This window comes from Hemitrygon akajei, chromosome 19, assembly GCF_048418815.1.
Source record: "Hemitrygon akajei chromosome 19, sHemAka1.3, whole genome shotgun sequence".
NCBI classification, from domain to species: Eukaryota; Metazoa; Chordata; class Chondrichthyes; order Myliobatiformes; family Dasyatidae; genus Hemitrygon; species Hemitrygon akajei.
The window spans coordinates 22,791,486-22,818,209 of NC_133142.1; the positions used below are offsets into that span (position 1 = coordinate 22,791,486).

The 26,724-nt window shown below is 41.7% G+C and overlaps 1 protein-coding gene across 1 annotated transcript in view; it reads right to left on the reverse strand.

The window, feature by feature from the left end:
* The window catches only part of arhgef3 (Rho guanine nucleotide exchange factor (GEF) 3), a 248,945-nt gene that overhangs the window by 151,337 nt on the left and 70,884 nt on the right, over positions 1-26,724 (reverse strand). The window contains exon 2 of the mRNA XM_073072231.1: positions 19,040-19,106. Within this exon, the coding sequence (XP_072928332.1) occupies positions 19,040-19,106 (67 nt within the window). The remainder of the gene's footprint in view (positions 1-19,039; positions 19,107-26,724) is intronic.

Sequence of the window (26,724 nt, forward strand, 5' to 3'; positions counted from 1 at the left end):
AAGTACTGTGGGTCTACCCCATCAGTGAGTTGCTCATTGGCGGAGAAACTGACGAAGCTGGGCTTGGCGAAGATCGTACTGCTACTTCTGTCAGAGAGGCTTCGGAGGAGTCTGTGTGTGAAGGAGACATGCGGTCTAAAATCAAGCGACCATCTTAGTCAGTTTTCTTGTGATCACAAGACCCCTTTGGACATTGTTAATGTGGAACGCTGCAAGTTCGATTCACTGATTTATCGGCGGTGTGCAGGGGCGGACGGTGAGGGAGCTGCGTGGCCTGGGTCAGATAAAGGACTAGGCCTCACGCCGCAGTGTCACATGCCTACAGCCGCCAGGAGAGAGGTGTCGAAGCTGGAGCGCATGTACCAGGAGCAGTGTGGCGTGGGATCCACGCTGGAGTCTGTGCTGTCCCCCAGTGTTTGCTCGGCAGAAGACAAGTTGTGTTGTAGTCGATTGTGCATTCACGGACTTGGGGCCGGGACCAATTCTGTTTTGCGTGGCTCCATTTTACCAATATCTCACGTGTGATATCTCTCATATGTGCCGTGTGTGACTGCTGGTACTGTGGCCCCAGAGTAACATTTGGCTGTTTTCATGGGTACTCATGCACGGCTGAATGACAAACTCAAATTGGATTGAAAGGAAGGAGGAAGCAGCCAGAACAAGATGATGATGGAGGTGTGGGAAGGGGAAGGAGTACAAGTTAGCAGGTGATGAGAAACCAGGTGAGGGGAAAGGTTGGTGGGGGAGGGGCAGTAAAATAAGAATCTATAAGGTGATAGGTGGAAGAGATAAAGGGCTGAAGAAGGAGGAATCTGTTAGGAGAGGAGATTGGACCATGGAGGAAAGTGGAAGGTGAGGGGTATCAGAGAAAGATTATAGGCAGGCGAGAAAAAGAGAAAGGGTAAAGATAAAGCCAAAATGGGGAATTGCTTATTATCACTGTATGACATGAAATTTGTTGTTTTGCAGCAGCGGTACAGTGCAAAGAAATAAAACTACTATAAATTGCAAAATAAATAGTGCAATAAAAAGGAATAACAAGGTTGTTTTCATGGGTTCATGGATAGTTTAAGGATCTAATAGTAGAGGGAAAGAACCTGTTCCTGGATTATTGAGTGTGTGTCCTCAGACTCCTGTACCTCCTCCCTGATGGTAGTAACTAGAAGTGGGCATGTCCTGGATGGTGAGGATCCTTAACGATGGATGTTGCCTTCCTGAGGCACCGCCTCTTGAAGTTGGCCTCGATGGTGGGGAGGACTGTTCCTGATGGAGCTGGCTGGGCCTACAACCACCTGCAGACTCTCGTTATCCTGTGCATGGAAGCCTCCACATTAAGCTGTGATGCAACCTGTCTTTCCACTGTACATCTATTGAACTCTTGCAAAAGTCTTTGGTGACACACCAAATCTCCTCAAATTCCTGATGAAGTAGGGCCGCTGGCGTGCTTTCTTCATGATTGCATCAATGTGTTGGGACAGGACACATCCCCTGAGATACTGACACTCAGGAGCTTAAGGCTGCTCACTCTTCCCACCGCTGACCCTCAATGAGGACTGGCGGGTGGTCTCCCGATTTTCCCTTTCTCAAGCTCACAATCAATTCCTTGGTCTTGCTCATGTTGAATCCTGTATGCTTCCTAGTTGACATCTGAGAATTTACCAACAAAAATGGTAAAATCACCCATTATTTTACGGCAAAGTTATACACAGAGAAAGGAACACTATTAATAAGCAACATAAGTCTGAAAGCACCTACCGCCACATTCAAGGTCAGCTTCTACTGAATGGTTTCCTAGTCCAATAAAATGACTCTCAACCCCACAATCGGCCTTAATTTGGCTTTGCACCTTATTGTTTACCTGCACTGCACTTTGTAACAGTAACACTTTATTCTGTATTCTGTTATTTTTTTTTAAAATTTGTACCAGCCCAATGCACTGTTATGATGAAATTATTTGTATGGACGGTATGGAAGAAGTCTTTCACTGTACCTCAGTACATGTGACAATAATAAACTAATTTGCCAAGACTGCTGAAAAGTGTAATAAAAGCTGGAACAAATGTATGCCAGTTGGCTCCTTGAATCTATTCTGCCAGTCAGTAGGATTATCGTGGATCCAATTGTGACTCCAGTTCTGCTACGGACCGTCCCAAGCCTGGCTGTGAAGGGAAGAGCTTTGGGCATGGGGCTAGCAACACAGCCCATGAAAACGCAGTGCTACAGAAATGCCAACAGAAACTCCAAAGGCCTCATCCCTGGCAGAGGTAGGATCTTTGCCAACCGGGGTTCCCAACCTTTCTTTATGCCATTGACCCCTACCATTAACCAAGGGATCTGTGGACCCCAGGTTGGAAAACCCCTGGCCTCGAAGGCATATGAAGTTGTGTGGAGGGAGCCGCTAGTCCACGTAAGCCACAGAACTGATCAACCTTCTATCATCCAGGACCACCACCAGACTGGGCACGGACAGAGGACTAGGTGAGCTGCTGTTGGTGGCCTAAACCCCTACAGGGGTGGCAGGCTTGATGACCTAATTGTGACCCCAAAGCCACTTTCCCTCTCCCTCCCTGTACCTCTTGGCTCCCTTGCAGTTCAAATATCTGCCTTGGTTATATAGAAGTATATTCTGGAGTTAACGTTGAGGCCTTCTTCCCCCATTATTTTCTGTTGAGAGCTTCCTAAGAAAGAATCCTGGATTTTTATTTATAAAGTTGTCAAATATCTAGAAAAAATATTTCAGATTATGAAGAAAATAAGCTGGTAACATATTATATTCTCACTAGCTTGAGTTTCCTTCCTGCATCATCTGATTCTTGGCATTGAACCAGATTCATTGTTTTTTCTAGTTACAGAGTAAATGTGCATTGGATTTCAAGTTTATTGTCATTCACATATCACTCAACGGGATGACAAATGAAGTTACGCATGCTTCAGCACTTCTCCCAGATTTAACATGTGCTTTCTAGATTAAGGATGCAGGTCTAACTTTATGATGCAATGAAGCTTAGAAAGATTCTTCCAGTATAATTTTTCTTTATATCAGGAGACAAGGAGCTCCTCTATATAAATGTATGTGCAGTAATATTTTCAACTTGTCAGCTAAATTCCTGATTCTAATCAATTTAGTGATCAATAGTGTGCTTCACGTACATAGAAAATGAAATATTTTCTTAATTTATGCTTGTTCTGCACTGTAGTATTTGTATCACCGCACTGAAGTCCTTCTCTAAGATTCCTTGTCCAAAAAAAATCAACTTGGCCACTGTCCTAATTTATTGATAACCTCAGGAACAGACTAGCTTGGATTTTCCAGCACACTGTGTTTTCTTCACCATCTGAACTCAGTGAAACCGGCCTTGCACGCTTGCACTCCTGCCACTGCAAGTGGTGCACCACTTCCACTCTTTTCCTGTGTTTATTATTTTTATTATTCGTTTCCAATATTTATTCTTCTCCAGTTCTTTCCCATTAAATGATTCACCAGGATGACTGTAGAATCAAGAGGTCCTCACAAAAGGAATTTTTAAATTGCAGAAACCATGGAAAGTTAATGATACGGAAGGCGGCCATTTTTCCTCATTAGTCTGTATCCAAGGAAACAGGCTACTGATCATGTTCCAAGCTTCCAGTCCAAATTATGGTTTTCAAGCATGCACCTAAGAGCTTTTTAAAAATATAATGTGGATTTCTGCCTCTATCACCCTTTCGTGCAGAGTCCCGGACAGCCCAGACGAAGGGACTCAGACTGAAACATCAACTGTCTATCTAATCCCCTCCATAGTCGCTGCCTGACCCAGCGAGTTCCTCCAGTAACTTGTATATTGCTGCATTTGCAGTCTCTTTCCCCCATCATCCCCCCAACCCAACAACTCCCCCCATCTACACCTGCTAACTGGGTAAAAATATTTCCTCATCTTTATAGCAACATAGACCGTCTTGCTCAGGGAATTTACTCAGTTCTACTTGCTTTATTTGGACCCTTCATAACTTTTATGCACTTCAATTAAGTCTTCCCTCTTCTATAAAAACATTTTTATAAAGTATAAAAGTAGGAAGAATGGGAAAAGGCTCATGAGGAATTTAAGACAATTTATATCATCTTTCCTGATCGTTAAAAATTTCCTTATCCTCATAACTTTCCCTTTCCACTGCCTCCAATGCAATCACATCCTTCCTGAGAGGTGGTGACCAGAAATGAACAGAGTACTCAAGTTGTGGTTATTTGTGCTAGCGTAAGCAGCTTGGTGCTTCTTTGATCAAAGGCTGATCTGACCAGTCTTTAAATGCATGAATGGGTTATAGAAGATGTGTTTTCATTCATGGAGTAGAATGATGTGAGGAACCATGTCACTTTACATTCAGAGCAAGCTCACGATTAAATTCCCTACTCGGTGGACAACGTCTGGAGATTATCTTAAAGTACGGTGATAAATACCGCAGGTATATTTAAGACGAAGCCAGGACCAGACTGAAAAGTATAAAAAAGAATGGGAAAAGGCTCATGAGGAACTTAGGCTCTGGCATGCAGCAGGTGGTCTAAGCAGTCATCGTCCACCCTAAGTAATTCTATTAACTCTGGATGTTGTCACTCGGTGGCATTGTTTGTAGCAATGAGGTCAGCTTCTACATAAACACCGGTAACACCCAGCTGTCCAACAACTCCCTGGACCCCAAGGCAAGCTCCGTTTTGTCAAACGACATTCCCAGCCCCATCATCAATGAGTCATTGCTTCCTCCAAATGAGCAATAGGAAGATTCAAGTCATTACTTCCTTTCTCTGACAAACTCAACTCACTGATTCAGTGCTCCTCCTAGGTCTTTCACAGAGCTTGAATTAGTTATTATTAGAATTCTGGGCTGAGTTATAGGTAATCAGTGAAAGATTCTGCCCTTCCTCACACCTTCAGTTTGCTTTCTTTCTTTCCTTCCGCCAAAAGAAAGCTTCGACCATGCTCACAAGAAAGTCTGCAGATGTTGGAAATCCAAAGCGACACACAACAAAGTGCTGGAGGAACTCAGCATCTGTGGAAAAGAGGGAGGGGAAGGAGACTAGCTGGAAGGTGATAGGTGAAGCCAGGTTGTGGGGGTGGGGGGAGAACTTAGGGTCTGGAGAAGAGGGAATCTTTTTGGAGAGGATAGCGGACATTGGGATAAAGGGAAGGAAGAAGGGATCCGGGGTAAGTGATAAGTAAGTGCGAAGAAGTGACAGGTCAGAGTGGGGAATAGAGGGGGAGGGGGGAGGAATTCGTTCACCTCAAGGAGAAATCCATATTCATAACATCCAGGTTGGAGGCCACCCAGACAGAATATGAGGTGCTGCTCTTCCACCCTGAGGGTGGCCTCATCTTGGCACAAGAGGAGGCCATGGATCCACACGTCGGAACGGGAATGGGAATCAGAATTAAAATGCTTGGCCACTGGGACGTCTCACTCGGTGTGGAGGGGCTCGACAAAGCGACCCCCCAATGTACGACGGGTCTCACCAGTACAGGAGGCCACATGGGGAGCACCGGACTCAGTAGATGACCCCAGCGGATTTGCAGGTGAAGTGTTGCCTCACCTGGAAAGACCATTTGGGACCCTGAACGGAGGTGAGGGAGGAGATGTATGGGCAGGAGTAGCACTTGCTTGCAGGGATTAACGCCCGGAGGGAGATTAGTGGGGAGGGACGAATTGACAAGGCAATCCCAGGGGAGTGACCTCTGCAGAAAACAGGAGGTAAAGATACATTCAGTGTAAGATAACCACACTTGTCACTTCAGACTTGATTTGATACGTGGCTGCATAACTGCTTGCTGGCACTGCTCGATGACCAGTGCTGCTGGAAAGTTTTCCCATTAAGGAGCCCACAACCAACTCTGTTCAAAATACATCAATCCAAATGAGAACCCCTTGGCTGTCCAACGGGAGGCTAAATTGCTGCCTGAAAGTTACCCTCAAAGCGTTCGTTGTTCTGATGATGAAAAGAGAACACAATTAAATTCAAACTTAATTAGAGACTACTAGAAATGCTGCAATCTAAAGGCGCAACGGCAAAGGATGCCAAATCTTTTCAACAGATGTTGTGGTTGCAGTCTGCTGGGAATTATTTGATGAAAATTACACCTCATCAAAATATGACTTCTACAGCACTTCAAGGGTCTGAAAATATACAACGTAAAACACTGCAGTGGCCTGGTTGGTACACATGAGAGAGATTCTTACAAGTGTTATACTGTCAGATTCTCTCTTTCACTCATCAATGGATATCAACAGCTTACACTGTGATACACACACACAGATTGCTGGGCATTTGTTGAAGGGAAATTTGAAAATATTGAAGCTAAATGTTTATGTTATTTTACAGTATAGAGCTTCTTTTAAATGGCTCACAATAACCAGTACAATCTAAGACAAAAGCAGTGTAATTTTATTGTTCTGTAACACAGCAGAGGTCTGAAACCAAAACACTAGCATAATTTCTGTCAGGTATGAAGTTCGGTTTTCGATGGTTCAGTAAGACTCACGGAATTCTTGTATGATCCCTTCAGATTATTATGCCTTTACAATGACACAAACACAGATTTGTTTTATTTATGCACAATGAGGGACAAGAAATTGGGAAGAAAGGAAAAGGAGAGGTGGATCGAATTTTGTTCATATTAGTGTTAGATGAGGTCTTAGCAACAGCACTGTTCACAACTTTAGCAGCAAGCATTCAGCACACATACCCGCTAGTAGTAGAAACAGCAGCAAGAAATGGAAACAAACACCAAATCTGCTATCAGACAGATTTAAACAGCACCAAGAAGGAAGAATCTGAAAAGAATGCCTCTTAGAATAATAAATCTCAAATGCTACATTTTGCATTAAACCACATGGATCCTTTGAAATCAATGTATATGTTGCCCAGTCAAATCTCCTGAAAGGATGACCTGTTTAATACAGTCTTTTATAATGCATAGTGAATTGTAAATATGTTAATTAATGAATTAAACCAAACACTAAACAAATGATGCAACTTGTGTGGTAAGAGAATGGAAAAGAAGAATCTATGGTGGTGATTTTGAATCCTGCCCACTTGGGTAGACTTAAAATTGTGTGTGAGTCAAACCTGCTAAAATCCCCACCTTTTCTGTACTGAATGAAGAACATCTTGAGGGAATTATAGGATCCCCCCTTCGTATGTCCCCAGGACCCAATGTGCTACGTCAATCAGAGGCTCTACTGGAGAATCGGCCATGGAATTCCTTCATGTAGCACCAGCATGAAAAAGAATTAGTGTCAAAAGGGACCCAAGCATTTAAAATAAAAGGGAGGGAGAAAAACGTACAGTGCTCTTTAGAACAGTCCAGCACAGGTCTGGAAATACCTAAACTATTCATCTGAGTTGAGCCTTTCTTCATCCACCCCATCACCAACTGTCAGAATCTCCTTAGAAAAGTTGGTAGTGCAAGATTGCCTAGGACTGCTCCTTTCATTTTTGTTGGTGAATCCCCGAATGATGCTCCCCTGCAGATGCTAGTGAGATACCACTCCTGACAGTTTTGGGTGAGTAATATAATGCGGACAAGTCAGAATCTTAAGATCTCCCGGGCCCAATGCTGTTCAAACCCACCATCCTAATTTCTGCTTTGTTAAAATCATGGCTTATACAGGACTCTTGTAATTAAATCTTTGGCACATGGTTTTGGAGTTCTTGAACAGTTAGCTCAAATAATTTGGTCTGTGTTGGAAGAAATTTAAATCAAAGACTATGGGATTTGGATGACATAATTAAAGGAGATATTCAGGCTTTTAGCAGGCCAAAATGAGTAATGTTTCTGAACATAATGTGTGTCTTCATTTGGATAAAGCTTTCAGCACTTATTTCTACACTTTACTGCATGACTGTTCGACTAACCTCCTGACATTCAACAAATTTATGAGATTAGAGTCAGCAAAATATTTTCAGACTGTTACTATATTTAACACCGTTGAGTAAGGAAATATTGCTGCATAATCACTTCTAGTAACTCTATCAATAACTGATGGTATGAGTAAATTAGATAATGTTTTAAAATCCACTTCTTCATATTACAGCTATCTCAACATTCAATGCCATTATCTCCTCAATATTAATCACCAAGTTTCTACACATGGGCCTCTGTATCTCCCTCTGCAACTAAATGTTTGACTTTCTCAAAGGTTGGCCACTTTCAGTGTGGATTAGTAATAACATCTCCTCCTTAAGGAGGAACAACACAGACACACCTCAAGGATATATGCTCAGCCTACTGTTCTACTCTCTCTCCATACTCATGACTATTTGGCTAAGCACAATACAAACAGCATCTATAAATTTGCAGATGACACCACTATTGCTGATAAAATCTCAAATGACAATAAGGAGGTATACAGGTCTGAGATAGATAGACTGGTTGAGGGCTGCCGCAACAACCTCACGCTCAACATCAGCAAGACCAAAGAATTGATTGTGGGTCCAGGAAGAGGAAGTTGAGGAAGAACCACCAGGCCTCATTGAGGGGTCAACGGTGGAAAGACTAAGGAGCTTTAAGCTTCTGGCTGTTAACATCTCAGAGGATCTATCCTGGGCTCATTACTTTGATGCAATCCTGACCAAGACATACCAGTGGCTCTACTTCATTTGGAGTTAGAGGAGATTAGCTTTGTCACCAAAGACCCTTGCAAATTTCTGTTGATAATATGGTGCAGAGCATTCTGGTTGGCTGCATCTCCACCAAGTTTGGGTCCTCCTATGCACCGGATCACACAAATCTGCAAAAGGTTATAGACTTAGCCAGATCCGTCATGGGCACAACCTTCCCTAACATCAAGGATATCTTCAACAGATGGCACCTCAAAGTTCAAAGTTCCAGGTAAGCTTATTATCACAGTACATGTAGGTCACCATATACCACCCTGAGATTCATTTTCTTGTGGGCATACTCAATGAATCCATAACAGAGTAATACCCATAATAGAATCAATGAAAGACCACACCAACTTGAGCTTTTAACCAGTGTGCAAAAGACAACCAACCGCAAATACAAACAGAAAGAAATAATAATAAATAAATAAGCAAACAATAAATATCAATAACATGATATAAAGACTCCTTGAAAGTGAGTCCACAGGTTTTGGGAACATTTCAATGATGAGGCAAGTGAAGTTAAGTGAAATTGTCCCCTTTGGTCCAAGATAGTTGAGAAGTATTAACCATTTCCTGAACCTGGTGATGTGAGTCCTGAGGCTCCTGTACCTTCTTCCAGATGGCAGTAGCGAGAAGGGAGCATGTCCTGGGTGGTGAAGGCCCCTGGTGATGGACGCTGCTTTCCTGCGACAATGTTTCACATAATGAATGATGTAGGGAGGACTTTACTGGGCCATATTCACTACGTTTTGTATGATTTTTCCCTTCAAGGGCATTGGTGTTTCCATACCAGGCTGTGATGCAGCCAGTCAATAGACAACTGACAGGAGTTTGTCAAAGTTTCAGATGTCATGCTGAATCTATGCAAGTTCCTACAGAAGTAGGAGCACTGCTGCGTTTTCTTTGTAATTGCACTTGTGTACCAGGCCCAGGACAGGTCTTCTGGAATAATAACACTGAGGAATCTAAAGCTGCTAACCCTCTCCACCTCTGATCTTCTGATTAGAACAGGCTCATGGACCTCTGGTTTCCTTCTCCCGAAGTCAATAATCAGCTCCTTGGTCTTGCTGATATTGAGTGAAAATTTGTTGTTATTGCACCACTCAGCCGGATTTTCAATCTCCCTCAAATATGCTGATCCATCACCACCTGTCATTCAGCCAACGGCAGTGGTGTCATTACCAATCTTGAATACAACATTGGAACACATCGGTGTGGTTATAAAGAAAGCAAGACAGCTCTATACTTCATTAGGAGTTTTAAGAGATTTGGCATGTCAACAAATATACTCAAATACTTCTTTAGATGCACCGTGGAGAGCTTTCTGACAGGCTGCATCGCTGCCTGGTATAGAGGGGCTACTGCACAGGACCAAGAGAAGCTGTAGAGGGTTGTAAATCTAGTCAGCTTCATCTTGGGCACTAACTTACAAAGTACCCAGGACATCTTTAGGGAGCAGGGTCTCAGAAAGGCAGTGTACCTGTGGTGATGGAGATCGTTGAGATGTTGTTGCCATTCTGAACTAACTGGAGTCTGCAAGGGAGGAAATCAAGGATCCAATTGCACAAGGTGGTATTGAGGCTAAGGTCTTGAAGCTTATTGATTAGTTTTGAAGGGATGGTGGAATTGAATGCCACGTTGTAGTCGATAAAGAGCATCTTGCTCTATGCACTTTTGCTGTCCAGATATTCCAGGATTGAGTGAAGAGCCAATGAGATGGCATCTACTTTGGAACTGTAGCTCCAGTAGACAAATTGGAGTGGATCCAAGTCACTTCTCAGGCAGGAGTTAATATGTTTTATCACTAACCTCTCAAAACACTTCATCACTGTGGATGCAAGTGCTACTGGACAACAGTCATTGAGGCTGGCTACCTCATTCTTCGGCACCGGTATAATTGAAGCCTGCCGAAGTGAGAGGTTAAAGATCTCAGTGAACACTCCAGCCAGTTGTTCAGCACAGGTCTTTAGTACTCGGCCAGGTACCCCACCTGATGGCTGCAACCATCAACATTGAACTTCACCATCCAGGACCTGCCCTCTTCTCATTACAACCACGAGGCAAGGAGCCTAAAGACCCACACTCGACAATTCAGAAATAGCTTCTTCTTCTCCACCATGAGCTCGTAAAAGGTCACCAAATCCATAAACACTATCACATTTTATCTTTTCTTTTGCACAAGGTATTTATTCTGTAATTATAATAATTTTGTGTCTTTGCACTGTACTGCTGCCACAAAACAACAAACTTCACATCATAATAAAACAGATTCTGATTCGCAGACACAGAACAGGACATTACAGAAACAGGCCCACTGGTCTACAGTATCTGAGCTGATATGAAGAGGCAATGCCCAGATAAACTAATTCTCTTCTGCCTCTTCATATCCCTTCACTCCCTGAACATCATGTGTCAACCAGCCTCCTGAGCTCCTCTACCACATCTGTTTCCACCACCCCAAGAGTGCACATTTTCCAAAGTCATGAAGGAGAGAAAAGATGAGAAGACTCATTTTATGAGAACGCAAGAAAATAATAAATAGGCCAATCAACCCTTGATACAGCTCTCCCATTTAACACTATTAAGGCTTATCATCTGCTTCATCATTTCCTACCCTGTGCCCATATCCCTCAATTATTTTAACATATAGTCATATAGAAATCTACTGATCTCTGTTCTGAATGTAGTCGGTGAGTTTGAGTCTCCATTGCATTGCAGGGTAAAAAAAACTCTGAAGTTCATACATTCTGCATAAGAATACCTTGTACCTGGGGCCTAAACAGCCTCTACCAACATCCTTTACCCCTATTTTGAGACTGTCACACGAGTTCTATTTTCCTCAGGCAAGCAAGACTTTCTCTGTCTACCTACCCAGATGAGCACAGCTTTAATACGGTTTTCTGACTATATGTAGAGAGCAGAGGCCTGGCCAACTCAACCTCTCCTCGTTGCCATTCCAGGACCCAGTCTGATGAATCTTTACTGCTTCCCTCAATAGCAAGTAGTTCCTGCCTTAGGAAAGGTGTCAAAATTGTACAATATTTCAGCTATGTTCTCAGTGTAACTGCAGGAAGACACGTTCAATTTTCTCCTAAATCTTTTAATGATAAAGGCTTTCTAACTCCCTGCTATATTGTGCATGCTTTCAGCGGCTTTGACCAATCTCCTACCATTTCAAAAAATATTCAGTATTTCTACTTCTCCTGCCAAAATGCATAACGTTATTTGTTTGTGTTTACCCACTCATGCAAACTTGGATTTCCGTCCCCAGAGTCTGCCATTTCACTTTGCAACATAATTGGTGCACTCTGAGTACACGGTGAAGCTTCAGGTCCACCTCAGAGTTTCCACTGGCCTTCCTCCTCACTTTTTAATGAATCTCAAAAGCTACAGCTTAGAGGTGGCTTTTTGGTCCTCTCGATACTAAAATTGAGCAACTGAAATCGAACATTACATTGACAATTACCTTATTTTTTTTCTTCCTATTATTGACCCATTAGCTATCCAGAATCAGAATCAGATTTATTATCATGTGTTGTGAAATTTGTAAACTTAGCAGCAGCAGGTCAATGCAATGCATAATATAGAAGAAAAAAAATAAAAATAATAATAAGTAAATCAATTACAGTATATGTATATTGAATAGTCTAAAAATCGTGCAAAAGCAGAAATAACATATATTAAAAAGTGAGGTAGTGTTTGGACATAAAAGAGACTGAAGCCAGTGCCATGATCCCCAAATCTCCTTATTGGCTGGGGTCTATGGAGCCACCTTACAAAAAAGAAATTCAAAGTATGCTCAACAAAATTAACCCAAGGACTGGCATTGTTGGAGGCCAATCAGAAGGCAGGTCTATAATGGTGTTGCCTCAAGCCATATTGATTTCCAGGGACAGGAAATAGCAGCATTTCTGGGCAAGTACAAGACTTCAGGAGTCAGAATATTTTCAGCCCCAACCTCAGATACTCAAGTTTCCTGTTAGTCTTTAACAGTTTGAGAAGTCCTTCATTAGTTCACACCATTGTTCACCACAGGCAATCTTTCTTCACTGTGGCATTACCAATAAAATTTCTGATCATGTTACACATGTTAAAACAATTCACAGGATTAGGAAAAGACAAAAGAAATGGTCAATTATCCTATCAAATCACATAACCAATCTTTCACAAGACTCATAATACTGGCAGGACTGGGTGCAGGAGGACAAAGACTTTGTGCCAGTCGAAGACATTTGGATAAGTTTGTTTTCACTGGCAATTCACATTTCTTTAAAGACTGCAATACTTCTTGTCAGTGAAGTGAGGCGGTGATTTATGATAGGGGCCTTACACCATAAGGGAACGTGGGAAGAGTTATGGTAGAGAAAGGGCAGCCAAGTGCAGATTGGCCATATAATTTGCAGACTGGATATTTTATTTATTTGATTTTATTTAGAGACACAGCATGGTAACAGGCCCTTCCGGCCAAATGAGCCTGCGTGACCCAATTACACCATGTGACCAATTAGCCTGGCAACACGTGTGCTTTGGAATGTGGGAGAAAACCAGAACACTCACAAGAAACCCACGCTGTCACGGGGAGAACATAAAAACCCCTTACCCACAGCGACGGAATTGAACCTGGACGAAGCAGGAGTTTGCTCACATACAAGAAAGTTTTCTTTGGTTTAAACATAAAGGAATGCTAGAAACATTCAACAGCTGGCAAGCATTTACAGAGAAGATAGACAATGTGTGTTTGGGCTAAAGATTCCTCTTTAAAACCATCTGCTAAAAGATATAATTCAACTGGAGTGACAAGAAGGCAACAGAAGCAGCAGCAAATGTTCCAAAACTGTGGGTGAAGAAGGAATATTTATATACTGAGTCATACAGAGAGGGAGAAAATTAATGCACGGGGATTTTACTAAACTGATGCACAAAGAGAGAATTGATAACTTTATGTGTCAATGCCACTTTGCTGATAAGAAAGACAATTCACTTTTGTCTTATCTACAAAGATACTCTTCTGGTAAAAGCATAACAAAGTTTTTTTTCATAGTTATATGAAGAAGCTTGGCATGTAGTCTTTTCTCTCCAAGTAGAAATGAGAACAGTTTTAACATTTGCCCATTAAGGAAGTTTTTAATGCTGCAAATTTCACAAAAGTACAACGTGTCTTCACAGTTAAAACATTTGCTACAAAGCTCTACAAACCTGAAGGGTATTCCTAGCAAAGAACGTAAAACCATATGTGAAGAAAATGCATTTCCAAAATTATTATATTAATTAAGTGGCATGTTTGCCCTTGTTTCTGGCTTCTTCCGCCTTTCCTTCCAGTCCTGATGAAGGGTCTCGGCCCAAACCGTCAACCGTTTATTCCTTTCCATAGATGCCACCTGACCTGCTGAGTTCCTCCAGCAATTTTTGTGTTACCCTGAGTTTCCCAGCATCCGCAGAATCTCCTGTTTATGTTTGGCCTTGAAGGATTATATTCACGGATCCTGGCATGCTAAAAGGAAGTATTTGATTAGGGACAGTAAGTGAAACTGAGGCAAATAAATCCCAGGGAAAGCTGGAATGATTTTTCTTCAGTGCAAGAGTTTCTTCAGGTTAAAAAAAAGGAGTACAATATCTGGAAAGGTTGAGCCCCATCGATGGGATACCTGACACCGACCCAAGAGAGATGCATACCCTGTCATAGGATCTCACTGTGATATACAGTATGTGTAACTACATTCAAAGTTTCAAAGTACATTTATTATCAATGTCTCTATTCAGTATACAACCCTGAGATTTGTCTTCCCACAAAACAAAGAAAAGCATGTAAACTGTTCAAAGAAAACATCGAACTCCCAACGTGCAATAAAAAAGAACAAATCATGCAAATGGCAAACAAAACAGTGAAAAAAAACTCAGAATATAAAACACACATTCATCAGAAGAGTCCAGGCATATTCAGTTCAGTTCAATCTAGCACTGTGTTCTTCGTTACGTGTGGGCTGCAGAGGCAATTTGCCCCTATCAAAATCGCACAAAGTAGCAACAGAACAAAAGAAGTAGCCAGAAACACAACACCACAGAGTCCAAATCACAAACCACATTGATTAAACCTTTCTCAAGATCCAGAGCAAGAGAGAGAGAGAGATCATTTGGAACCAGACACCAACCTCCTGGAGGGCAAGCGAGAGGGAGAGAGAGACAGACAGGGAGGGAGATCATTCGGAACCAGACACCAACCTCCTGGAGAGCAAGCGAGAGGGAGAGAGAGACAGACAGGGAGGGAGATCATTCAGAACCAGACACCAACCTCCTGGAGAGCAAGCGAGAGGGAGAGAGAGACAGACAGGGAGGGAGATCATTCGGAACCAGACACCAACCTCCTGGAGGGCAAGCGAGAGGGAGATCATTCGGAACCAGACACCAACCTCCTGGAGAGCAAGCCAGAGGGAGAGAGAGACGAGACAGACAGGGAGGGAGATCATTCAGAACCAGACACCAACCTCCTGGAGAGCAAGCGAGAGGGAGAGAGAGACAGACAGGGAGGGAGATCATTCAGAACCAGACACCAACCTCCTGGAGGGCAAGCGAGAGGGAGATCATTCGGAACCAGACACCAACCTCCTGGAGAGCAAGCAAGAGGGAGAGAGAGACAGACAGGGAGGGAGATCATTCGGAACCAGACACCAACCTCCTGGAGAGCAAGCGAGAGGGAGAGAGAGAGAGCGAGCAAGACCAGTCACACACAGGTAGACAGGGCTGAACACCCACCCACCTTCTGCTCTCGTCCTCATTGATTTCAATCTTCCTCAAAGCTTAAATCAGCAAGAAGTGGAGTTGTTCATGGGCTCACAGCCCCATCCCTAGGCTTCTTGGCCTTCAGGCTGCACTCTTCGCTGAAAAGCTCACCGAAGCCACTCAGAGGCAGCAAAGCAACAGATCGGTCAATCGGCCCGAAAACACTCCACCAAACTGCAGATCCCAAGCTCCAAGAGCAGCAGAACCACATTTGAAAGAAAAGAAAGACGTAAAGGAAGTAGTTTCGAAAACCACCTGCAGGACGTCACCCTTGATCTCGTTGTTCACAGTTGCCATCTCCTTCCACATGAAATCCAAGCAGAAATATTTCCTGGCACAGCTTAAGTTTGACACTTAACAACTTCTAATAGATCATGTCACAATCTTAAAACACTTTCCTCATTTTCAAGCTGTTCTTTAACTCAAGTCAAAGTACAGAATTTGATTTCATGAAGGGTTAGTGGCCCAATGTGTTAGAAGATCCATTTACCAAAGCACAACAGCGACAATCACCTCAAAATCTCTGTGGCAACAATGTAAGCATATCATTGTCAACAGTGTGATAATTAAGACAGACATAGGTCCTTTCAGGCACCGGTAATAGGATCTAGATTTTCTAGCTACTGCACTTGTTGTGGCACCAATCACATGGTTCAAAGCCAATTCTAATTTAGTGAGAACAGTCCAGGATCCACTTGAAAAAAAATTGCAGTAATGGCACGCTTTCCATTAATTGAGCCAACAGCATTATTCCACTATTACAAATTAGTCATCTTCTGTCAGTCCACTTTTCACAATTTCATAATGGAGCTGAAAGAACACAAAGAGTTTGTGAATTAAGGCTTTCTTTCTAGTTGAGTTTCTAACAAATATTAACTACTTGCACGATAAATAAATGTAAAATGATATCCAGTTCAGGGTCTCTGGACATTAAACACTTACATCATTTAGCACTGATGTGACACTTTATAGAAGCACCAATCTCACTCGTCTTGAAAGTATTTAGCAGGATTATACTTTGACAAATTTGTCAGGCGCTTATCCTTGCAAGCGGCTTAAGTGCTACATCTGCCCATGTACTTCCCCCCTCCCCTCCATTCGGGGCCCAAACAGTCCCTCCAGCTGAGGCAACACCCCAGCGAATCTGCTGGGGTTGTCCATTGTGTCTAGTGCTCCCGATGCGGCCTCCTCTACGTTGGTGAGACCCATTATAAATCTGAGGCTTTGCACCATCTACCACAAGTGTGACTTCCCAGTGGCCAAACAGTTCAATTCTGATTCCCATTCCCGCTCCGACGTGTTGTTCCATGACCTCCTCCTGTGCCAAGATGACACCATCCACAGGGTGAAGGAGCAACATCGTATATTCCATCTGGGTATCCTCCAACCTGATGGTATGAACATCGATTTCTCGTTCTAGTGAAAAGTCCCCACCCTTCCTCTATTCCCTACTCTGACCTTTTATTTCTCACTGGATCCCTTCCCCATTCCCTTTCTCCTAATTTCCACTCTCCTCTCCTATGAGATTCTTTCCTCTCCAGCCCTTGACCTTTCCCACTTCCCTGGCTTCACCTATCACCTTCCAGCCAGCCTCTTTCCCTTCCCCTCTCTTTTTAATTCAGACATCTCCCTCCCCCCTCTTCCTTCTCAGTCCCGAAGAAGGCTCTCGGCCCAAAACATTGACGGTTTAATTCCTTTCCCAAAGATGCTGCCTGACCTGCTGAGTTCCTCCAGCATTTTGTGTGTGTTGCTTTGGATTTCCAGCACCTGCAGATTCATAATTTGTCAACAGCATGTACAGAACATATAAATAGTCACAGAGAGACAGTGCAGAAATAGGCCCTTAAGCAGAGCAAGTCCACATGGACTATCTAATCCTAGTCCCAGGTTAATTCTATTTTCATTCTCTGGGGAGTTATTCACTCCCAGATTTTACCAACACCTACACACTAGTGGCGATGTATGATGGCCAATTAAACTTCCAGTCTGTGTGTCTTTGCAACGTGGGAGGAAACCCATGCAGTCACGGACAGAAAGAAAATAAAAACTACTGATCCAAGCCAATGTCGTACATTGAAATTATCTTTTTTCTCTTCAAAATGCCAACTCAGATATTAAACCAAGGTCTGATTCATCTGTTCCATGGCTCAAATATTTATTTTATTTTATTTAGAGATACAGAGTGGAACAGGCTCTTCCAGATCAACAAGGCACTCTACCCAGCACCCACCTATTTTAATTCTAGCCTAATCACGGGACCAAAATAGTTATTGAGATGCTGCGTGGATTAGACCCTTCTGCCCCTCGAGGTGTGCCGCCTAGTAATCCCCCAGTTTTAATCCCAGCCTAATCACAGGACAATTTAAAATTACCAATTAGCTGGTACATCGCTGGAATGTGGGAGTAGACCGGAGCACCCGGAGGAAACCCACGCGGTCACAATGAGGACGTACTAACTTCTTACAAACAGTGCCGGAATTGACTCTGAGCTTCGATGCCCCAAGCTGCAACAGCATCACGCTAACTGTTACATGCACCATAAGGTTACAGACTCATCATGGGTGTTGGAAGTTCAAGTTTCATTGTCATTCAAGCATACACAAGTACCCATGAATACAGCCAAACAAAATGGTGTTACTTCTGGGTCCAAGTACAAAACATGGCACCAACACTCATACATAGCACAAGGCACGTATAAGAGAGCAAGCACATAAGATATTGGTAAAATGCAGTCAGACAAAAAAAATATAGTCCAAGACCCTTAGTCCATGAAAGTTGCAACAGTTTGCAATCAAATACACTATGGCTTGGCTTCTGACAAGCAAACACCTGTGGGACAGCACAACTCCAGCTTGGATGCCGTGCCACAACACCCCCGGCACACCGGTGGACAGCCGGGACCGACTCCAATGCATCTCTCCTGGGCAGCTGCAAACAGGAAACACTGCGGCTTGGGGCCCAGTACTCCTACAACCAAGGCCTTGCGGCTCCACCAAATATATCAGCGCATTGGACTTGCAGCGTTCCACATTGACAATGTCCGACAGGGCCTTGTGATCACAAACAGAATGACCAAGATGGCCACTCACTGTTGGACTGCACACCAACTCCTCAGATGCCTCTCTGATCCAGACAGCTCCTTCAGTTTCTCTGTCAATGAGCAACTTGCTGACGTTGTAGACCCGCAGTGTTTTCAGAACTTAATGTCCTGCAGGGTCTTGCGATCACTAAAACAATACTTAAAAGACAATAACATCTTTGCTCAGCACCGTAGAAGCCACTGTGTCCAATCTCGCCGCCATCTTCCTGGAGCGTCCATCTCGTCACTCAGGATTCTGTGGCTTTTGTGTAGGGTGACATCTCGACAACATTCACTCCTGCCCTTTACACAGGATACTCAAATTGAAATTCCAAAACCCATTATTAAATGCACTTCCTTAGTGCTGAAGGATCTTTCTTTCTGAAAGATGACAATATTTGTTTACAACCAATGTAATTGATATTAATTAACTATACAGATGAGACCTTGAAATATTTTATTGGATGTGGTAAAGATTTGCCATTATTATACATCCCGACCCATGACCCTTTTGTAAAGAGAAAGTGTAGTCAAAGTCACAATGCACTTACCCCCTTTAAGTTCCAGCCACTGACCACAGAAAGCAGGGAAGAGGTGCTACTTTCCGGTAAGGCAGGCCTAGGAAACAAAAGTAATGGGGACTATTTATAATTATATTCTTCGCCAAATTTCAAACAATAAATTTTTATGTTAAAATGATGTCATGGATGGGAAGACAAATCCCGTAAGTTTACGTTTGATGCATTTGTCGTTCCATCCTTGCAGATGGAGTTATTTCACAGAATCTCCGATAGGCAAAAGTCTTAAAACATCTTTTCCAATTTAAGGTTTGAATTATAATGTATAGCATTAAAGCAACTGTCCTTTTAGTGCTTAGGTAAGTGGTGAAGAACATCAGTTTTCAATTTTGAAAGATGCTCAAAGATCACAGATTAGATGTTCATAAAACAGCAAACTTATCTACTGTATCTTGTACAGGCACACATTTCCAGAAGTTGATTATCATAGCATGCAAGGATTACTTCATTACTTTAGACTTTTTATACTATTCTTGTACACAATTCAATCTATTAATCACTGTCTAGAGAATTTTGAGACAGCAGACTTAAATTTACTTTGTTTTGGTCTGATCCTGTGCGCATTTCGTTTTTAGTAAAATTCTGAAATTTTTTCCTTATAAACTGTTAGCTAAGCGATATATATTTTTGTTTCAGTGGTGTATAAAACATCTGTGACCCAAACACTATAGGGTTCCCTCCCATGGGAACCAATCGAGGACAGAGAGGCAGTCAATACCCACAGGAAGGAACACCGCAAAGGTCTCCCCTGTTGCTACTCAGTCCTGAACACAAAACCCCTGACTCCATGGCGCAACAGTCCCATTCAGGCCAGTCTTCTGCCACTCCTGTCCAAATGATGACCATGAAATCCATATTCTAACTCAAAACAACAAGGCCTTAACAGCAGACATTACGCTCACTGAAACCCTGAAACTCAGGAGAGAACAGCTTCAGTAACAAATCCACAATTTTGTCATCCGCGTCTGGGAAAAGGATGTACCAGACACCTTGGAGATGCCATCATTGTGATCACCCTCGAGAAGACAATTCAGACAGATGAGTCCTGTGAATGCAGAGAAAATGCACCTTTTCACAGGTTACCCCAGCCACTTTGCCCCTCAGCGGAAAAGCCTCATTTGCCACCTCAGAACTGAGAAAATAAAAGTAAAAGCAAGTCCCACTCAGGACAGCCGGAAGAAAATAAGTGACAAACCATTAGTTTATTTCTAATGATTTCTGGAGCTTGGGTTATGAAGTTCAGTATTTCATTTGTTTTCCTGATTACTGCTATATAATAGCTGGATAAGCTATTGGTCAAAGTATCTAAACTTACTCAACTTCACTAATAATACTTGCCAAGTTCTGATATCAGTCATTTTTAAATTTAACTGTATCCTAATACCATACATATGTACATTAAACTGCATCTGCATTATTTTGTACTTTCTAATTTGTTCCTTCAGACTCAATTGTTCCTTGGCTTATTGGGCCTGTCTGCACAGTTTCTAAATCTAATATATTAATGTAAGTTATCACATTTCACACCGACAACAGAACAGCTGACTCAGAAGTTCCCTACTCCAACACTGACAGAACTCCTTCATTAAGTAGGCAAGTTTCAACTATGGGTGGTGTGAAACTCGGGCGATTTATAGTTAGTTCTGTTTGACTATTGGGCTGCCCGCCCACGGCCAGAGAAACACAAGGAAAAATGGTGGTGGAAGGAGTTGGTGTTAAAGAGTGGGAGGAAGAGACTGGTTATCCAGAGCAAGTACATGAAAGTATCGGGGGGGGGGGGGGGTGGGGGGAGATCATTACAGGTGAGGATGCTGCCATCTGTAGTCCGAACTTCAACAAAGATGTCCATACTAACAGTAACAAATTTCTTTCTCTTGGTTAATTGGACATCCAGGAGGGAAACGGAAAGGAGATCAGGGCAGCAATTTTAAGATTCTTCATTGTGTAAGGTCTGGTACTTTTACTAATCCAAACAAGTTGAGACATTGGAAGGAGTGGATGATGGTGTAGGCAGATTTTCTTACTTCAAACTTATAGAGAAAGATGTTCAATTTCAAAGAAGCCTTTGGAGGATGCTAGAGATGAAAACAGGGGGAAAAAATTCAAAGGCACTTGAGTCTGTAAAGTTTATTTTCTCTATCCTAATCAAGCAGTGTTTGAGGAGTTGCCTTTTTTCTTCAGGCACAACTAAGACCAGCTTATAGCATTCCCAATGTCCTTATCCCCAGTCAAAAATTAAATAAACTAGTTAGAATAAAACTAGCTGGTGTTGGGACAAATCACTCCTACATTATAAAACCCAGTTGCTAATTGAGAGATCTCCACACACCAATCACAAATATTGATGATCTGCAATACTCTTTCTTTTCTTTCAGGAAAATTTAAACGCACTTCGAAATTCATCCTGTGTAATTCATCTCAAAGTGTATCATGAAATGAAAACCCTGTAAAGCAAATCAACTGTCTGCATGCTTAATAACTTGACCTTCATGCAATTCATATTTTTTAATTGCCACAAGCAAAAAAACTTTTGACTAGGATGATCTTTCCAAGAGATAACAATCAGCACTGAATAGTTCTGACATGTGGAAGAGCTTAAGAGACCATATTTGGCCATCGTTCCCATCGACAAGGCAGCAGTAGGTGATTTTTAAGGTGGTTGAGTAATACCAAACAAGTGAAGCATTGATTGCAGACTCTTGCAGGCATTGTAGCAGAAACGCCCACACAAAATGAGTGATATCTCACTGAATAATGTGTTACGCGTGTCATCAAAGCCTGCAGCTCCCACAGTTAAGTCCATCACATCACTGAACCTAGTTCTTCCCCCAACAGCTCTATCCATTGTACTGAATAAAAGTTACTTGATGCTGATTTTTTAAATTTCAAAAGTAAACTTTATTCGTAACAAAAAATACAGAAGAAAAGAAGTGCAATTTAAAAAAAAAATTCTTAATGTTGTACGCGGGTGTCGGGGTGGAGATACGTCTCTACCAAAGGAGGTGTAAGGCGCTCCTTCCCTCTGCTAGCCTGCAGGTCACCCTTGGGCAAGTTCTAGCACCTGCTTAGCCTCCTGATCAGGGTCACATGATGTGGTGGATGGTCGTACTACCAGCTGGTATATATCACAAGATCTGGTTATGCAACCACTGATGCCCGACAGAAAATCTCTGAAGAGAATTGATAATGGCTGGGGCCACCCATCTTGTAAAGACACTGCCCAGAAGGCAATGGTAAACCACTTCTGTAAAAGAATTCTCCAAGAACGATCATGGTCACGAGACCATGATCACCCACTGCTTATGACACAGCACATAATGATGATGAATGTCCAATGGTCACTACATTCAGAAGTGTTCACACTTTAGAAACCATGTTTGCCCTCTGGGTTGATGCACCAGTTCATTGTTTGTGGGGCTTCCCACCTGACTCATCCCTGCTATGTGTGCAGTGAAAGGACCCCAGACTGTAGCCCAACTTCACAGAGCCTTTGAGTTGGCTGCACTAAGCAATCAACATATTGTTGATTAAATGATCAACAGAGAACCCAGGTTTTCTAAAATGGATCATATGCAAGCTAATGCAGCAAGCTGATAATAGCTGAGTCCAATCTTTGTATAGTGTTAGCTTATACATCCCCTACACAAAATTGAATAACGGAAGCACATTGTGGGGGAGAGAAAGATGGAATAGCACAAGGCGGGAGTAACAGAAGAGAAAAACAGTAATCAATTTTAAGGAAACTTTCCTGACTGGAAACTATGGAGCAATGCCAAATAAATCTCCAGGTTATCAGTGCCTGGTTTTTAAAATTGAGGACTATACACCCCATTCCATTCCACTAATGCATTAGCTAATACAATATGGTCAATTAATACTCCAATACACATCTAAAAACTATTATGTATATCCAAACCAAAATTAGATCTCGGGCAGTAATGGGCAAATTTGAGTAAATACTTCTACTCAATATCTAAAAGTATCTACTGATCACAACAGCTACAAAGGCAAAAGTTGTTGAATGCACAGTTTTGACACCCAAGGAGACATTTGGTCAAATAATTAAACGCCTTGATAATGACTTGAAGAATGCATCAAATAGAATAAAAGTAGAACTGCCAAGGACCTTTTGCAAGACTTACTGAGCATTTCAGATCTGTTTGGTATTTGTGAGAATATAAACCGATACCAATACCTTGGTCACCAATGGAAGAGCCACCCGGGGTGGAACGATTAATGTAAAGGATGTGTGGCTATCCTGCAAGTTTGTTCAAACTGAAGGATGCCAGAGACAGGGAGTGGCAAGGCAAAAACTTAAAGAAAGACAAACTGAACGATCCTAAAATTTGAGAGAACAAAAGTCTTGATAGCTCAGATCAGACCAGCGGAGGTTCAAAAGTTCTCCAGTTTATGGGGGAAGGGATGGAATGAGGGAGGCTCTCATTAGAATAGTCAAAACTGCAGCCACAGATAAGCTTTTTAAGGAGCCGATACTCTGAGTCATAGCCTAGGGATGCAGTGTGGGTTTGAATTAGCAGCTTAATTTATGCAGATATATTTCCCAACATCTATCCCATTCAATTAAAATGAAGTCAAGTTATTGTCATATGTACGAGTACATGTATGCACAGATGCACTGGGAAACTTACTTGCATCAGCATCACAGGCGAATAGCATCAAAAACAACAAGAAGCAATTCACAAGAAAAATATATATTAAACAAATATGCACAATTTTTACGAGAAACAATAAGAACAAAAATGGTGAAGTCCATTTTAGTGCAGAGTGATCCGAGCATTGCCAGACTGTAGTGACCAAGAACCAAATGGCTGAAGGGAAGTAGCCACTCTTGAACATCGTGATGTGGGGCTTCAGGCTCTTGTACCCCCTGCTCGATGGTAGCTGCGAAAAGACGGCATGGCCCAAGTGCTCAAAGTACAAAGTTCAAAGAGAAATTCATTATCAGAGTGCGTACATGTCACCACATACAATCCTGAGTTTCTTTATCCAGTGGGCAGACTCAGCAAAGCTACAGAATAGTAACTGTAAACAGGATCAATGAAAGAGCAAGAGCACAGAAGACAACAAACTTTTTTTAATAAATTTTTTTAATTGAATTTTCAAATGGTTACAGAAGGAAAAAAATTATCAACCCCTCCCCCCTAACATATCCCTGTAGAAAGAGAAAAAGAAAGAAAGAATGCCTGGATATCGGAAGATCCCCACATGCTCCATGGGGTTCATAATAGCTTTAGTATATATATTTATTTCTTTCCCCAAATAACCAATAATTTTATTTTCGGAGCACCTATATATTTAATCCTATCTTTTGCAAATAAGGGTGCCAAATTTTCAGAAATATTTCCTATTTATCTCTTAAATTATAAGTAATTTTTTCAAATGGAATGCAGCTAAAAGCTATATCTGTTTTCATTTTCTTAATATATGTTAAAATTATTTTTCTTTTCACCGGTCCATTAAGCCCATTAACATTAAAACTTTAAAAATTCAGTAAATTAGTCATCATTTTTAACAGGGTTACTCCAGTCTATAGTAATACCTAACTTTTCAACTTTCGTAGTACCTTGGGGAATCTTTTTAAAATTCTCCGTGTTGCTATGGGTCTCCCCCCCCGATTGTCCAGGCAAAGAAAGAAAGATTAAAGAAAAATAGATTATAAAGAAAAAAAAATAACAAAATACCCCCCTACTAATGTTGTGAATAAAGAAAAAACACAACATTACCCCCCTCCGTTGTGCAGGTCATGGCAATCGCCATGATTACACACGTGAATCCCATAGAAATTGATCCGAAGTTCCCCCAGCTCCCCCGTAACATAAAGTATATATAAGAGAAGAAAAATATCACTATTCTCGATCAATATTTCTCAAATTTTTACCTTTCTCCCCCGTATCATATAATTAAGAATATATTTAAATATTCTTCTGTCCTTAAACATCCATCAACTCCATTCACTGTCCCTGTCTTCATCTTTAATCCGTTTCACTTTTAAATCTTTGGCTGTGGTTAACGAATATTTGGGAGTTCTTGTGCAAATCCTTCCGCATCCTGATAATCAGTAAAAGATCTTCTTTTTCTGTCATCCAAAAAAATTTATCAGGGTTGCCGGGTGGCGCAATATAAATTTATAACCCTTTTCCCATAAAACTTTTTTCGCTGGGTTAAATTCCTTCTTTCTCTTCAAAAGGTCATAACTTATATCAGGATAGAAAAGAACTGCTTTCTCTTCTACCATCAATGGCCCATTTCTCTTTCTGGCACGTTGGGCAGCCGCCTTCAGGATCTTTTCTTTATCTTGACATCTTAAGCGTTTTATCAAGATTGATCGTGGGTTTTGATCAACTTGAGGTCTTGATCTTAAGGCTCTGTGAGCCCTTTCAATTTCAATTAACTGGGTTCCTTCTTCCATTTCCAAAATTTCCGGAATCCATTTTTGAAAAAAATTTATTGGATCCTCTCCCTCTATACCTTCTTTAACTCCAACAATCTTAATATTATTTCGTCTGTTAAAATTTTCAAGTACATCCACTTTTTACAACAACCGTTTTCTTTCTGATGTCCAGGCAGAAATATTATCTTCCATTTTATTCACTCTATCAATGGTGTCTCCCATTATTTCTTCCAAGTTTTTAATTTTCTTGTCCATTTTGTCCTGTCTTTTCATCATTTTATCAAACATAATCTTCATATTTTTAATATCTTTTTTATTACTTTTAATGCTTTTAATTCATGTATTATTTACACCAAAAAAAAATTTATGTCTCCAATATCACCTCCAACCTCTTCCTGTTACTCTTCTTTGTTTGTCTCTTCATCTTCGTCTGATTTATCCAGAGAATCGGATTCCACCTCATATTCACTTTCACTTTCAGTTCCGATCATAGCAGGGATTTGTAGTTTGGGTTGCTCGTGTTTGCGCTTGCCCCTTCTTTCACGCATGCGCAATTCCTGTTGCTCTTTTTTTTTGGAAACGGTTGATGTTGCCGCAGTTTCCTGTTCTGTATCGCCGGAGGTAAAATGCACTTGAGCCCGAGGCTCTTTCATGGCGGCCGGCCTTGATTCTTTTCCAACTTGTGTTGTCTTCAAAGTAGTAGTTTTCTTCTGCTTCTGTTTAGGAGACATATCTTAAAACAATCCTGAGTAGTTTATAAGTAATTTTTAAAAAGTATTTACTAACTTTTCTTCACTTAAACATTATTTTACTGGTTTTTTTATGGGAGAGCTGGATTTCCACGTCTCGATCCTGTCATCACGTGACGTCCCCCAAGACAACAAACTTTTGAAACACAACTATAAATAAATAGCAATAAATAACGAGAGCATTAAATGACAAGATTAAGAGTCCTTAAAGTGAGATCATTGGTTGTGGGAACTTCTCAATAGATGAGTGTAATTATCCTCTTTTGCTCAATAGCCTGATGGTTGAGGGGTAGGAACTGTTCTTGAACCTGGAGGTGCGAGTCCTGAGGCATTTGCACCTTCTACCTGATGGCAGCAGCGAGGAAAGAGCATGGCCTAGGTGGTGAGGATCTTTGATGATGGATGCTGCCTTTCTATGACAAAATTTTATGTAGATGTGGTTTTGAGGTGTTTACCCATTATGTACTAGGCCGAATCCACGTCCTTTTGTAGGATTT